Below are 15592 nucleotides of genomic sequence, written 5' to 3'. Positions count from 1 at the left end.
TTCTTCACGCTTAATTTCATCTGATTATTTGGGGGCCATTCCCTCCCTGTGGAGAGGGTGACTGGCATGTTTGCAAAAGGGCAAACTTGCCTCATAGAGCTCCTGGATGTTAAAGCTGTTGCATAAAAATGACCAACTGGTATTTATGTCAGGACCACAACAAAAACAAACTGCCCCAGGTGGTCTAATGAAGATGCTATAAGATTATTTACAACAACTTTTCAAGTATAGTGGACAAAGTGGTATATATATATATATAGCTATTGTAGGTCAGTTCTTTTTACATATTGAATCAATCTGTAAGAGTTATTAAAATAGTTTCCTCATTACAAAGCAATGTTATTTTTATAATGATTTCTGTAGCACTCAAACTTGTACTTGTGCCACTAATTTGCAAAGCAGAGTGCTTCTTAGCCTACCAGTTAGTTTCCAGCTGTAAACCCACTGATTTATGACCATGCTTGGTGCCAAGATGAGAAAGGTTTGGTGACAAAGACCGAAGAGGTGCTCAGCTTGCTGAACTTCAAGTTTAGACCCTTTGACACATGGTGCTCATGGCAGGGCTGCTTTTGTTTTGTTCTGTGTGAGGGTTGCAGAGACAGAAAGGGGAGGAATTGTTCGTTTCAGTCTTTTTAAAGCAGGATATCATCACAAGCAATAGTCCGGTCCTTATTTTACACTCACACGGTTGTGCTTCTTACTAGCCAGCTTTTATCATCTGCTCCGTTTTGATCTGCATCTTTCACACAGGTTTATGAAACTCCATTTTTTGTGGCAGTGGACCATGCAAAGAAGAAAGTTGTCATCAGTATCAGAGGAACCCTTTCACCAAAGGTGATATGCACATTTCTGTCTTTGTAAATGGTAATATGAATTCATATCGACAAAATATTAGCTGACCTCACTCTCCTCAGTGCCTCACAACACTAACACCCCCAAAGCAGGTGAAGTTCTCATGGTTCAGAGCCGTGTTCTCAAACTCCTACACCCCTCATGTAAAGAGCAAGAGCATGACTGTCCACTCTCAGAGAAATGCCCTGTACTTTTTTTAATGTAAGCAGTTTAGAAGATTCCTGTAGTGTTTTGACCTTGAACTGAACCATCAATGAAGAGAATAATCCTGGTTTTACTGTATAACGGTGGCAGGTTGTCTTTTCGGAGGAGAACAACTTATAGGTGGAACTTTACAAATGCAGTACAAAGATTAAAGGAGCATTTGCAACACTCTAATATGTAAATCTAAGGAGTCCAGGCTTTAATTGTAGGTTCATGCTACAAAAAATCTTTCACAAAAATGAGGTATTGTCACATACCTCACTTCTCAGGTGAGCAGTGTGATCGCTACACTACTAATAGGATGTTTCTAGTTTTTTCTCTCCTGGAATATTCAAGAACTGTTGCATAACGAATAAACAAATTTACAATAGAGATTATTAATGTTGTTTTTTTATTCCTTCACTTGCTTTCTGCACCTTTTATTAATTAGATGTTCTTTTTGATTGCTCCTCTTCCTTGCTTTATGCTGTCTTTGGATAATTTTTCATTTGCCTTGTGTGTATCAGGACGCCTTGACTGATCTTACAGGAGACTCTGAGCGTTTGCCAGTAGAAGAGCAGCACGGGACCTGGCTTGGCCATAAGGTCAGAAACTAAATGACTCACCTACAATACACTCTCTATGCTTTAGAGTCTCATAGTCAAGATTTTCATTCTTTTTAAGTTTCCCCATTAAGCATAGGTCATTTTAGCTGTTAGCAGTGGAATAATTGTTATGGATATTTTAATAAAAGATTAATGTCACAGATTTCCTGTTCACATCTCTTTCTGTCTCCACTGAATCCCTTTCTCTTTGTCTCCAGGGAATGGTTTACTCAGCAGAATACATTAAGAAGAAACTGGAGCAGGAAATGATCTTGTCACAAGCTTTTGGAAGAGACTTGGTAAATGACTCCGTATACAGAGTAAAGAACGGCTCAATCATGATCCTGTTTTTGAATTTGTGCTCTGAATTTGTACTGACATCACCCTAGTTCTTTATTCACAGCTAAAGTAGATGTGTGGTGTTGAAGTGAGTTGTTAATCATAGTGGTTGCAAATCTGTGCTGTTGTGAGTGTAATGACTCTGTCTGTCTGTCACACAGAGCAAGGGCACCATGCACTATGGGCTGGTGATAGTTGGGCATTCTCTTGGTGCGGGAACTGCTGCTATTCTGTCCTTCCTGCTCAGACCTCAGTACCCTACACTTCACTGCTACTCTTACTCTCCACCTGGTGGACTTCTCAGGTGAGTCATCACTCTGTGTGTTATACACCAAAGGGGACAATTGATCATTCTTTCTGTATGAATACATGTTAAAGGATTCCTATTTGCCGCAGAAATGCCATCTTTAAGTTTACGCCATGTTTTTGATAAACCTCATACATGTTTTCCTTACGTTGACCATTTCACACCAGTCTGCTGTCACAGGTTATACACCCTACTCACATAGTTTTCTCAATAGACCTGTTATCTGTCACAGTTTAACGTGAGGTTGTGACCAACATGGTATGGTTTTGTTTTTGTTTGGTTTGTTTAACAAATTTAAAAGCATCAACTTAACTCTGACAAAGATATGATCAACAGTGCCTGGAAAACAAAATCAGTGATCTTGCATGTATTGGCCCTCTGTTCACATGAAAATCAAATGTTGAAGTGGAAGTTGCTTTGGAATGAATGAATGAATGAACAGTAGGAAGGGCACATCTATGTCCTCTGGGCTAATTTTTTTTTTTTTGTACAATAGTTTCCAGTTTCCAGTATTTGATAAGTCTCTCAGTTCTGTCTATAATAATCCAGAACTGAATCTACCAGACTATGAATATTCTCAGATTTGCGAGTTTTTATGCTGAGATAAATTTATCCCTGAATTCGTAATGTAGAAAAAAAATCAGTCTGCACCATTATTTCACTGCCTGGCGCTTGTGAGCACTGTGGATTGGAATAAATGTTTAATTAAAATCTGGTTGGAAATTTTTGCAGAGAATATGTTTTCCTCTCAGCTTTCACTGTTTTAAACTCTTCAGGTACCGTTATTTAACATGTTTTTGTCTTTTATATACCCAGCGAGGATGCCATGGAGTACTCAAAGGAGTTTGTCTCATCTGTGGTGTTAGGAAAAGACCTAGTTCCAAGGTATCTCTTTTGCCATATCTAGTACACTGTAATTAATTTCGCTTTTCTGCAATATCACCAGAATAGCCTCTGGTCTCTCATAGGCTTGGCCTGTCACAATTGGAGGGTTTCCGACGACACCTTTTGGAAGTCTTACAGAAAAGTAACAAGCCAAAGGTGATTTAAACTGTTGGTTTTATAGAAGTTAACAGTCAAACTGACCTGTATTATGCAATCATACATGATTAGACTACTCAGTGTGTTCATAAGCATATTTACTAACAAGTGTTGACCATTACTTTCTTGTAATAAGGTTTGCATTAAGTGATGTTTCTACACAAACTTTCAATGCCTTTTTTAGGCAGATAACCCTTGTATGTTGCAGAAAATATACAATATGCAGAAGCTATCAGAAATATATATATATTTTTTGACTTGGAAACAGTGGAGGATCATTGCGGGAGGCACCAAATGCATCCCCAAATCAGAGCTTCCAGTGGAAGATGATGATCCTCAGTCTCAGCCGGCAGCACCCCCCAGCAGTCGCCTGTGGCTACACCCCAGTGACCTCAGCATTGCCCTGTCAGCCTCTACCCCCCTTTACCCTCCTGGCAGGATCATCCACGTGGTGCACAACCATCCGCCAGAGACATGGTGAGAAATCTGTGGTTAGATTTTAATGTTTGACTCTAATAGTGTTTTTGTTTCTGTCACTGTTTTACTGTATATTCCCTGAAGACTCCAGAAATGAGATTAGCATTAAGTTTATTGGTTTTGGCTCTTTAGGCTTCTCTTTGAACAAGATATCCAGCTCACGAGTGCTTTTTACTGACTGATGCATGGGAAATATTACCATAAAACCACTTTTATAACCGTTTCACATCTGTGACATAAAAGAAGTGGAAAACTGTGTTAAAGTGCATGCTCTTGATTAGGTGAATTCACGCAGAACTCAACCCCTGTCTGTTTTCCCTGATGTCTGATAATGTCATTCAATATGATAATATTTAGCTTTAATGTTTTAGTTTTAAACTATTGCATACTAGTATTGCCAGATTGCTGCTGTTTTTGTGCAGTTAGAGAATGTTATAAAAATCTAAATCAACATTTTGGAGATACATGTCATTCTTGTTCTGTGACTTAATGCTGTTAAACAATGCAGCTCACATGAGCTCGGATTCAGATTCAGATACATTTGTTATACTAGAGGGCAGTCAGTTCACTTCTACAATCTAACCGATCCATATAGAAAGACAAAAATGAATAATTAGAATCGATTAATAAAGTATACAAACAATACAATAACTTGCCAATTGTAACGCACAGATCAACAAGATTCTAAAGACATATGCTACATATATACATATTTAGAGGCCCAATTGCAGAAGGAATTAAAGGGTTTGCCCAGTGTTTGGTTCTCTGTGTCAGACAGAGTATCGCCGGCCTGAGGGCGTGATTTAAAATTTCTTTAGAAAGAACATGTTCTAGTCAGCGTATTCTTACTTCCACTTTCTGGATCCCTTATTTCTTCCAAAGAGAACAACATCATTTTGTTAAGGTCCAATAATCTAAGAACAAATCCTGACATTTTATTTAAACACTTTTCGCCTCTCACAGACAACCCGATGAACCAGCAGACGAATGAAAAAGTTGAGTTACATGAACTGTGCTCACAGACCACAAATGAATTTAGTTTACTTCAGCATGTGACAATTCTGTCAGTGTTCTTAGTTCATTTCAGTCACGCGTCAAACATTGTGCAAACAGTTTGATTGGGGAAGTCAGGTGGGGCCACCACCATGATCAGAGTGGTGGCCCTGAGAAAGACACAATGGACAATGTCATCAGAAAACTTAATACAGTAGCTGCCGTTGTTAGACAACCTGCAGCTTTCTCTAAATAGAAAAAATTAGCAAGGGGAGCGGTCACAGCCTTGACAGCAGGTGATGGACGTGATTACAGACACATTTCCAATCACGATGACCAGCTGGACTCTGACTGAGAACTTAAGAATAACACTAAAATCTGGTTAGACAACTTAAAATACAAATCTTATCGCTTGATTTAAAATCTGCAGCTGCATCCTGTTAAGCACTGAGCTAAAGTCGTCTTGCGTGTTATTTTGTTTGTTCAAGTTGTTTGTATATCCTGTCTGTCCCGGCAAACTGTAACTTGCAGGCTGAATAAGTCCTTTGGGACTTCCTCAAGGCATTTTATCACTAGAAAAGTAAGTGCAACAAGTCTGAATTAATCAGAATCTCACCTGGATGAGTACTGGCAGCTGGCATTTGAGCTTTATTTTCTTTATTTTCCTGCACTTTCTCTGTTAGACATTTCATATTTAGATGATGCCTCGTTGGCATGTTGAAATCCAGGAATACAGAGATTATTTTTTGTTATGCATATTTTTATGTGGAGGTTTCCAACAAGGTTTTATGGATTTAAATTACCCATATCCATGTTTTTATGGTTATTTTCTCTAAACGTTTCACCACTTAATTAGCATTTTCACACATCAATCAATATAGACACACAGTTCATTCATATAGTATTCATAGCCTGATTTGATGCCATTATAATGCATTTATTTATTTGTTTTATTGACAGTCTTTACTCATTACTCATTTTATTCACTGTAAGCAACATTTTCTTGATCTTTAATTTTATTCTTAGCTTTTCCAGTTTCAGGTATCTGTCTGAAATATTAAGATTAGGGCATATTTTGATAAATGATAGCTTATTTGTATATTTAAACATGAACATTTGAAAGCATTAATACAAAAAAAAGCTCATCTTAATGTAAAGGGTCCCTTCACCTCAACTTGTGAGACTGTTGGTCTCCAAAAGCTCATTTATAAATGCTGTGGTATGAAACCTTGGGTTAAGCTTCTCTGAGATTTTTTTGTTTTGTAAGTAAATCAACGTGCGTAAACGTTGTATTTCAGTGTGATGACAGATTATGTCTCTCTCTCTGCCGGTGTAGCTGTGGCCAGGAAGAGCCCACTTACTCGGCTCTGTGGGGCGACAACAAGGCCTTCAATGAGGTCATCATATCACCCGCCATGCTGAATGAGCACATGCCCCACATGGTGATGGAAGGCCTAAACAAGGTTTGTGTTATTCTCTGTGTGCATGCAGACATATTTCTGTTGTGGGGTGTATTTGAAACGGGAAATAATTTGCTTCTCAATTTTGTTCTTAATTTCAAATACTGGGTGATTTGATTGATGTATGATGAGTGTGTATTAATTCCCTCAAAAATGACTTTTTAGCGATTGTTCATGAAAGGGGCAAACCACTTTTTGAAAATGATACATTGTCATGAAACATTCTTAATTAAAGCCGGGGTCCTGTGACTGAATGTTGGTGATACTGATAAGAGCGTTTTCTATGTAATACTTCTGGATTGAAGGTATAGTTTAACTGAAGATTTATAAATGTATACATGAGATTTTTATAGATAGTTTTATCACAGCACAGGCTGATGAGTCGATCAGTTTCGACTAGAATAGTCAAGATAAACTTGGAAATTTACCAACATTTTAATCAATTAATCTGACACACTTTATATATTTGAAAACACAGTATGTAAAGTGGTTTAAAAACACCACAGCATCTAATTGTTTTCTGGCTGCTTCCGCGTCATTATGTTTCACGTTATACTTCTCTGTTTAGCTTTCATGAGCTCCAGGTGTTCTTAGCAACAGAGCATATGATTTTAAACTCTGAATAAAACTCTTGACACTAATCGATAAAACATGGCTAAAAGTATTATGTGTTTATAATCTTTCTGTCTTTTACATCGTCTCATGACCGAAGCAATTAAATGGTTGCTACAAATCATTTAATTTAGTTGCAAATGTTGTTAGAATTTCTTGTTTTCAGCTGTCCTGCTTTTGCAAAACATAAAATAAAGAAAAAATAGTTTCTCTTAAAATTCAAATTTAGTGGTATGCCCCCAAGTGTTGGAGTTAAGAAATCTTTTTGAGGCAAATGAAATATTTAGATTGACTGTGTTTAATGTATGCATGTGGCCCATCTTTTACCTACAACTCACTGCACCTTTTTGTTTCTTCCACATTGCTCCTGGTTTAAAGCATGGGATCTGTTCACTCACAGTTGGCTCATGGTCTTCTCTGGTTCTTCAAGGTCGTTGAACATCTGTGTTGATAAGGGGGCATTAATGTGTTTGTCTGCATGCGAAGGATCCACTGTGGGGTTTGCACTTACTGCGGCTGCAGACTTAACATTGTCTGTTTGTTCCTATCTGTGTACACTGTGCATTTTGTGTGCTGTACTCGGTTTGTAGTGTGATACTTCTGATGTTTCTGCAGGTACTGGAACCATTTTGTCCCCTGCCTGAGCAGGAAATTTGGGAACCAGAGGAACTGGGAGTCAGTCAGCCAACCGGCAGCACAACTGTGTTTATAACTTCAGAAAATGAGCTAAATATTAGGCCTCCTCCCTATGATTCCTCCTCCACTGTCACACAAACACAGCAGTCTCACACTGCTTCCATCACAGAGACAGAAGCTGTCTTAGTCCCTCCGACTGTTGTTACTCATTCCTCTTTTCCAGATGCAGAGTCTGTTCCTCCACCTGCTCCTCTATCAGACTGTGCCTCTACCTCTCTGCCATATTCGGTGTCTGTCCCTTCACTTTCTGACATCCCTTCCAGCCCTCATACAGAAGCTCCTCCGGCTGAAAATTATTTGTACATTTCATCACAAGCCAAGTCAGAGCTGTCCATCTATCACTCTTGTGTAGATATTATTGATACCCCTGGTTCAGAAGTCTTGTCTGAGTAGTCTCACTACACTCAGATAACAAAATCTTCTCAAGATAGTAGCATAGCTACACATAGCTCATCGCAAGACCACAAGGTCAGTAGTGTACAAGTGCCAAACAGTCTTTCTGCTTAAACTTTATCACACTCAGTATTAGACTTTGTCTTCATTAGCCTGTGGTCAACACACTTACTAAACTAATTAGTTCATGGAATTGTTGCTATACATATGGTGATTGAATAGCTTACTTAAGATAACAAGTTCAAACGCAGAAACATTTTGCCTTATTTGGTGTTATACAACTGAAAAGAATGCCTTAAACAGTAATTGTAGTGGAGAGTGCAGAGACCCCGCCATTTCTTCCATTAAAAGAAACTATAAAAGCCCATGGTGCAAAGTAGCTCAACTGGAAATAGTCCTGCCTTCCTGTTCCAAATGGCATAATTGCTCTTTCCACTTACACAGACACCATTTGCTGGATGCATCAAGTCCTAATGGAAGCAGTTAAGTGTCTCAGGAAAAGTAGAAAGTAAGGAAATTTAAAATAAAAGTATATGAAGAGATGACAAATCAAGTTCAGGCACTGAATGTGCTTTTGAAACCACAAAGCAGTGTGGTAAGTTTGATGAAAAATAGCTATTGGATTACATCACAGGTTAATGGTGTATATGATGGTTGAGCAATATGTAATCTATTTCAAGTAGCTTTCAACAACCCTACATGAGTCCACACCCACTAGTGTTCTCTCTCTTCTTAATGGGATTCATTGTCCAGCTTTTCTTAATCAACCTTTTTTTTTCAGTTCTTTCTCAGCCATGGTGTATTTGTTTGATTGCTTTGTCATGAACTTTCCAACCTTGTACCTCAACCTAGCAAGTTTTCTTTGTATTCACAAAGTTTCCACGGTAACCTGATTTCTTGCACAATAACTGCTCTTTCTTCCTTCTTGGCTTTTTTCGCCCCAGCAGCTGCATCTCTTCTCTTCTCTTTTTCCCCCTTTTTGCTTTTGCAAGCTCCTATTCAACTTTTTCTCAGGTTTTATTCCCTAAAGAATCTGTCAGTTACTCATCAAGCGCTGGTGAAATAGCAAGGGGGAACCAATGTGTAAATCTGGGGTGGTCGGCTCTGCTGTGCTTCCCTGCTCTACTGTAAACTCGCTGCCCAAATTTCTCTTATTGCCAGCTTGATTTAGTGGAGGGCTGTCACTGTTGTGACTGAAAACTGGAAATATATTCAACATCATAATGTCCTTTAATTATATGTATCAAATTTATCTAAGGCTCTTGGGATTGCAGTAGATTATTACTTCATGCAAAACTCAAGAATGCAATTATGTGTTCATTATGTGTAATTTCTTTTTGCCATCATTTATCATTTGTGCCCTCAGTTGCATTTGATGTTGTTGGTACCAGACGTGGATGCTGTAATTTTTCCCTTTCAGCATTCATTTCCTCAAGTGTTATTGGTCTCACACCGCTAAGTAACACATTTCCATCTTTGATCCATCTAATTTACTTTAACACAACAATAAACGTTTTGTTTTTAACTCACGAAACCTGTGTTCATTACATTTTCAGTATGTTACTTTACACTTATGTACTACGTTTTAGTATTCCATTTTATTGTCATGTGCTTTTTTGCATCATGTATATGTATATATACATATATATGTGTGTGCGTTAGTGTGGGTGTGGATATGTGTATGTTCATATTCTCACTGTTTTTATACAATGATATGCTGTGTTTTATTTCATTAAAGTTTACTAAATGTTTTAGTGTTTGCTTTGTCCACACTGATATGATTGAACTAAACACAGTTTATATTTTGTAGAACAAGGGTTTTCTTGAATGTTCTTCCATGTGCATGCAATTGTCGTGCGTTTGTGATCCTATAATAGGAGGTGATGTAGGTCTTGTGTAGTTCTCGCTCAGGCTTCGTTACTCTGTTGTGGGTGTTTCATGTCAGTTGGAGTAGGCGTAAACTCACCTCCTGATTGCACTTACATTTATCTGAACTAAACTGCTTTTTTAACCCTTTGTTAACATGTTATGCGCTGTTGTGTATGTTTGTTGTGGTTTCTTGGATAATATCGTTGGACAGCTATATGATCGTAGTACGGATGATCCAAATGCACAGTATGACATTTAGATTCCTACATTTATTGTTCTTGTACCTGCTACATGACACAGCTGTTGAGGGATGAAAACTTGGTGTGCTGATGCACTCCCAAACTTGTCTGTAGACTAAACATCGATTGGATTTTTACACCCACTGTATTTCATACTTCATGCTGACAGATGCTTCTTGTTCCAGTTTTCTCAAGAAAAGCTTTTGAAACACACACACAAAAAAAAGTCAGTAAAAGTCTGTTTAGTTTATAAGAGTTTGGACTTCAAACATTTGGGTGGGTAAATTAGTGCTCTCCAGCTTAAACTGAGTTTGTGTTTTTCTATTTGTCTAAAGTTGTTTGGTTTATTCTCAACTGCATTGCACATCTTCCCTGCCCTCAGGCTACTTTTAAAACATTTATCTCTGAAGTCATGTGCCTGTGTATACCTTTGTGCTTTGGACAGGTGCTGGAGAACTACAATAAAGGGAAAACTGCTTTGCTGTCAGCAGCCAAGATCATGGTGAGCCCCACAGAAGTGGACTTGAACCCAGAGACATTGTTTGTGGATGCATCAACAACCTCTCAGCAGCCGACGCCTACAACCCACCACCGCAGGAACAGTAGTGTTCGGTTAGTACACCAGGCACTGCTGTGGGTGTGTTTGAGCCTCAAACATATTGTTGGATCCTCTATGTTGTCAGTTTCCACTCTAACCTAGTATGTAATGATGCAAACCTCATCCTAAACTGTAGGTGTAATTGTTATATAACTATGTAGTACTCAACGATATAGTACTGCTACTAACTGCCACTTTATTGTTTTTCTCAAAACTATTGTTTGTGTCTGTTCTGTTTTGAAAAAAAAAAAAAAAGACAAAAACCATTGTCACGGTAAGGAAAGCATGCTAGTACTAATTTTGCATAATATGCTCCCTTCTCTTATGCACGCCTGCACGTTGTCGTAACCACAGAGCAGTTACAACGTATGGTAGTATTCAATTTCCACCTCGCCCTCTCTGGTTTAGTCCTAGTCCAAATCAAGTGTGAGCTCCTGGTAGTAATGGTTTAATTATGATTTTACCTCTCCTGTATTAGATGCTAACGCGAGAGCATTCACACACTTCTAGGTCACACTCTACAGGTGTCTCTCATTATGCTCATGGGTCTTCTCGCTTCCCTCAGTCTGAATGAAGAGATGAGAAAGAGTTGCAAGGAAGGATACACCTGAATTTCCTCCTTACAAGCTCCTTTAGAAGCCTCCTCGTCTCCTTTAGGATTCAATTTGAAGATCTCCACGATGGTGTGGAGGGGGCTCATTTTCTGGGGTATATGAGGAGAGAGAATACGAGGAAGCCTAAGTGAGCAAAATGATCAGCAACTGATCTCCCAGTCCCTTTTCTCTGTCCTATCTTCCATTTTCATAATATACTGTAGTGATCACGTAGTTTGTAGAATCTAGATATAGTTTCAGTGCTAACACGTACCCGTTTTTTTTTTGTTTTTTTTTACTCTTTAGTCCTCTGTAAGTTGTTTTCGACCCATTTTTTACCTTTCTCTTGTGTGTTGGATTCCCTTTCCCCTCCTTTCCCTGTCATTACTCTCCAACCCGTCTTCTCCTCTCATCTAGTTCGTGTGCCCAGTCTGAAATATCTCTGGATGGTTTCTCTGAGTGCCCTCCTCCCCCAGTGCCTGTAGTGCTGCGTGGAGCACGGGAGCGTCTGGCAGTGGAGCTTAGGGACCGCAAAGCTCCACTGGCTGTCATGGAGAGCCTCTCGGATGCAGAGTCTCTCTATAGTCTGGATTCCCGACGATCCTCGGCTGCATTAAGGGGTTCACCAATGCTGGGTAGCCTATCATTCCCTTTGGATGCCCCAATACCAGAGGAGAATCCATCTCTTAGCTCTCGCACTGAACTACTGGCTGCAGACTGCCTCTGCCAGGAAACACCAGAGCACTTGGGTGAAGTTGGACCGTTTTTTACCCCAGTGGAATCCAGATCCACTCCAGATTACCCCATGAGGCTGTCTCCTGCCACGCCTCGCTACAGTGGACACCATTCCCCAGCTCTTCGGAACCAGAGTGTCTTGGCACAGCATTTCAAACCAGACTCTGCCACCCCAACAACACTCCCAGATGAGGAACAGCAGATGCCCGGTGTCTACAGCCCAGGGAGCACTCCTAACGCTCCCCTAAGCCCGCAAATTGGCTCTAGACCAATGCATAGAGAAAAGGAGGCCTGGGAGATGGAGACAACAGAGAAACGGTTAGGTGCAGAAACCACACCTGCAGCTTCTACCCCTCCACCTCAACTATCCAATGGAAATCCCAGTCAAGCAGTACTGGAGTTTGCCCAGTACTTGGACTCTCTATTCAGACTGGACGGCAGCAGCTCTCCGCCTCTGGAGTTGTCTGACGGGGAGTCAGAGTCAGGCCGAGGCTCATTCAGTCACAGTGAGTGTCTTGGAGATGGACAGCAGTTAGATGATAAACAACTTCTGGCCAGAGCAACACTGGAGCCTAATCTAGTCCCCAAGCCTCCACGCACTTTTGCTGAATCTGCTGACCCCTCCTCAGGCATATCTTTGTCACCCTCCTTCCCTCTCTCATCATCTGAGGAGCTCAACGACCTTTCCCCTAGCGAGGGTGCCCCTCCTGCAATACACTCCTTACGAACATCTAGTCCTTGCCACTGTCCTGAAGAGAACACACTATCATCAATGGTGTAGTCCACTCTGAAGGTCCCAGTGTCCTTTGGTCTAAGTTGAGAGGTGCGGTAATCCAAATTTTCAAACATATCACAGTACACGCATGCCGTGGAATGCAGTCACTCATCAGAGATCCGATGAAAGGACTTAACGGACCAACTCACATTCCTATATTCATTCTTCAGGTTTCCCCTTTGAACTCTGTTTATAGCATTTTCACAGTGTTGCAACGATGGAAAAAAAAAAAAAGATACCTCTCTCTGCATGCCAGGGGGCTGTGCTGCTTTTGGGTGTATATAAACAACTGTAGCTTCACAATGCCATTCCAAAACAATGTTGTGTCACCCACGTGGGGATGTGTCTGCAATTATATCAAGTCCCCGACCTAACAAAATCAAAGGGAGAATTGTTAACTGAGCAGGGATTCAGAAGCTACCACTGTAGAAAAGGTTAGCATAGGCACATCTGTGGGGTCGGTGTACGTTACAACTTCCTGCATCTCCAGCAGCTTTGGAAACTTGTCGAGCTTTTATTTCAGTTTATTTTTTCTACATCAGGAATATGAAGATGGACATATTTGTCAATCGACAGAAGTGAGAAGACGTTAAGAATTGTTCCTCAGGTCTACAAAGAATTGACTTTGAGAAAGAGAGTGAGTCATGTTGGTGAGAATACATGTGTCTTAAACATTTAGTGATTGTGACATTGTTATTACAGATGCCTATGGATGTTTTGAGTCTTTTGGTTACACTTTAAAATGCATGAAGATTTTCATTTTTATTAATTTATTCTTGAAAAGGAACTTTTCAGTAAGCCACTTAGATTGACATTTTGTTTCTCTTGCACACATCACAGTGCTAAGTTTACCCCCTTTGCCAAAAAAAAAGAAAGAAAAAGAATACCTTGTCTTGCCAAATGTATTTATGAGATGTAATTTTGTATATGTATATTGCTTTATTTAAACACAGGCTCATTTTATTATCTCCTTCTTCTTTGGCAATTCTGTCAGTTCCCATGTAGACTGTTACACAGCAACACCATAAAAGAGATGTCATCCTGACATTAAAACACTGCCATGGCTTTCAAAAACAAAACCTCTGCACGTTGGGTTTGAGCAAATAACAGACTTGTTAATAGTCTCATGAATACATGAGTACATTTCTCTTTAGAAAGCTCCTAGCAATGTACCCAGGTCAGAATGTGCATGCCTTTATGCATTTCAAAGTAGCATGGCTGGTATAGAACCACAGTAAATAAGCTCTAAATATGTCCAGAAATGATCAGCATTTGTAAACACTCACTTATGAAAGGCTAATCCGATACCCAGGTCGCCGAACACGACTAAACTGTGTCTCCTAATGGTGTCCGAGGATGTCGTTTCTCTTGTTCTGAAGGTGCTCTCAGTAATTTTGGACATCAAGGTGTTTGCTTCCCTTTAATCTGGTTCATCTCGGACATCCTTGAAGTTGGACTCGATGAATAAATGGCCTCGAACATTATGCCAATTCTAAATAATGTATGTGGAATACAATCTTCCATGTCATTTTGGGTGTAACAGGCTGCTCACAATTTGCATTATTTATTACAGTTAATGTTGTTATCACTTTATTGCTATATTTGATGGTATTATTATCCTTATTGCTCTTGCAACAGATTGGTTTGATGTCGGTGATTTTTATCTCAGTTTTTAAGACGGTGCGGGGAACTTTTTAGACTTTCCCAAATGTAAGGAGTTATCTATTTCAGCATTTTTTTTCTTTTTTTTTAACTGTCTGAATGGAATTTTGACATTCTGCCACGACATGGTGACAATGTGCTTTTTTTTTGTTTTAAAATTTTCTTCACAAATGTGTCAATGTGGTGAGACATGCTGCAGAATGACAGCCTTTCCACAGTGACCTTTGGTGCAGCGCCTTCATCAAGCCCGGAGTCTAACTGGGATGAGATTTGCTGTGGGTACTCACGGCCGACATGTCCAGCCAGTTTACAGTCTGACACCACTCGGATCATGCCGCCGGTACTGCTCCGATGCTGGACCAGCAGTTTCCTACATGCAGTAGCTTTGCTTGCAGCCGGTCATCCACGAAACACTGCAGAACATAAAGCACCAATTCTCTCCACCGTGATGTGTACAGCACTGTCTTTTATGTGTAATTATTTATGCAGATGTCTATAAAAAGATGAAATCCAATAGAGTCACGTAGAGAACAACTATATAACTATAAGACGAAGACTGTATTAAAAAAAAAACAACTATCAGTACTGATATGTAGAAAAAGTTATTTATTCAAACTATCGGCAGATTTATAAATTGGTCTATATTGGAAAGAATAATTCAACTATGTCTTGTCCATGTTTACCTGGTTTGCTTCCCCTTCCTTCCTGTCCCACAACGAGAATGTATTTAATCCCTGGCCCTCACTGCCCTGCCTGTAATAGAATAAACTACAAACTATGAGAGAAAACAATGAGCTTGCGTCATGGATCTTTCATAATGTTATAATGCACTCTTATCAATGTGTCAACAACTGAATGAGCCAAAAATTGTAGATCATATCCTGGTTTTTCTTTTTTGTTGATGAATTTCTATTAGTCAGATAAGTATAATGAGAGTAGAAATGTCTTTTTCATGCATGTGTTTAGTGTCTCCATAATGCTGTTGGCAAGGTTAAGCCAATGACTTTGGCTGCCGATTAGACCGTATTTACAGAAAGAGATTTTGCAGCCTGAAAAAGAGCTTTTGGTTGGATGTGGGGGGGGGGATGCGTCATTGGTTGTAGTACAGCTGAGTGCAGATGTATTTTGAGCAAAGGTTGGCATGAGTTGTTGAAGCTTTTTTT

At 39.6% G+C, this 15592-nt stretch overlaps 1 protein-coding gene across 2 annotated transcripts in view; it reads left to right on the top strand.

Annotated features, from left to right (window-relative positions):
* dagla (diacylglycerol lipase, alpha) overlaps positions 1-15220 on the top strand; it is a 37453-nt gene extending 22233 nt beyond the window's left edge. Inside the window, exons 12-22 of one of the 2 annotated variants that reach the window (XM_072380668.1) lie at positions 751-834; positions 1563-1640; positions 1859-1939; positions 2141-2283; positions 3103-3171; positions 3255-3327; positions 3596-3804; positions 6134-6260; positions 10512-10678; positions 10921-10938; positions 11675-15220. In XM_072380668.1, the coding sequence (XP_072236769.1) occupies positions 751-834; positions 1563-1640; positions 1859-1939; positions 2141-2283; positions 3103-3171; positions 3255-3327; positions 3596-3804; positions 6134-6260; positions 10512-10678; positions 10921-10938; positions 11675-12773 (2148 nt within the window). In that variant the 3' untranslated portion in view covers positions 12774-15220. The remainder of the gene's footprint in view (positions 1-750; positions 835-1562; positions 1641-1858; positions 1940-2140; positions 2284-3102; positions 3172-3254; positions 3328-3595; positions 3805-6133; positions 6261-10511; positions 10679-10920; positions 10939-11674) is intronic. The other variant, XM_072380669.1, reaches the window with a different exon arrangement.
* The last annotated feature ends 372 nt before the right edge of the window (positions 15221-15592 follow it).

Source organism: Leuresthes tenuis, unplaced genomic scaffold, assembly GCF_036924035.1.
Source record: "Leuresthes tenuis unplaced genomic scaffold, fLeuTen1.0.hap1 SCAF_2, whole genome shotgun sequence".
Taxonomy (NCBI): Eukaryota; Metazoa; Chordata; class Actinopteri; order Atheriniformes; family Atherinopsidae; genus Leuresthes; species Leuresthes tenuis.
Note: the sequence above shows the minus strand (reverse complement) of the source record. Positions and strands in the feature narration are given on the sequence as shown.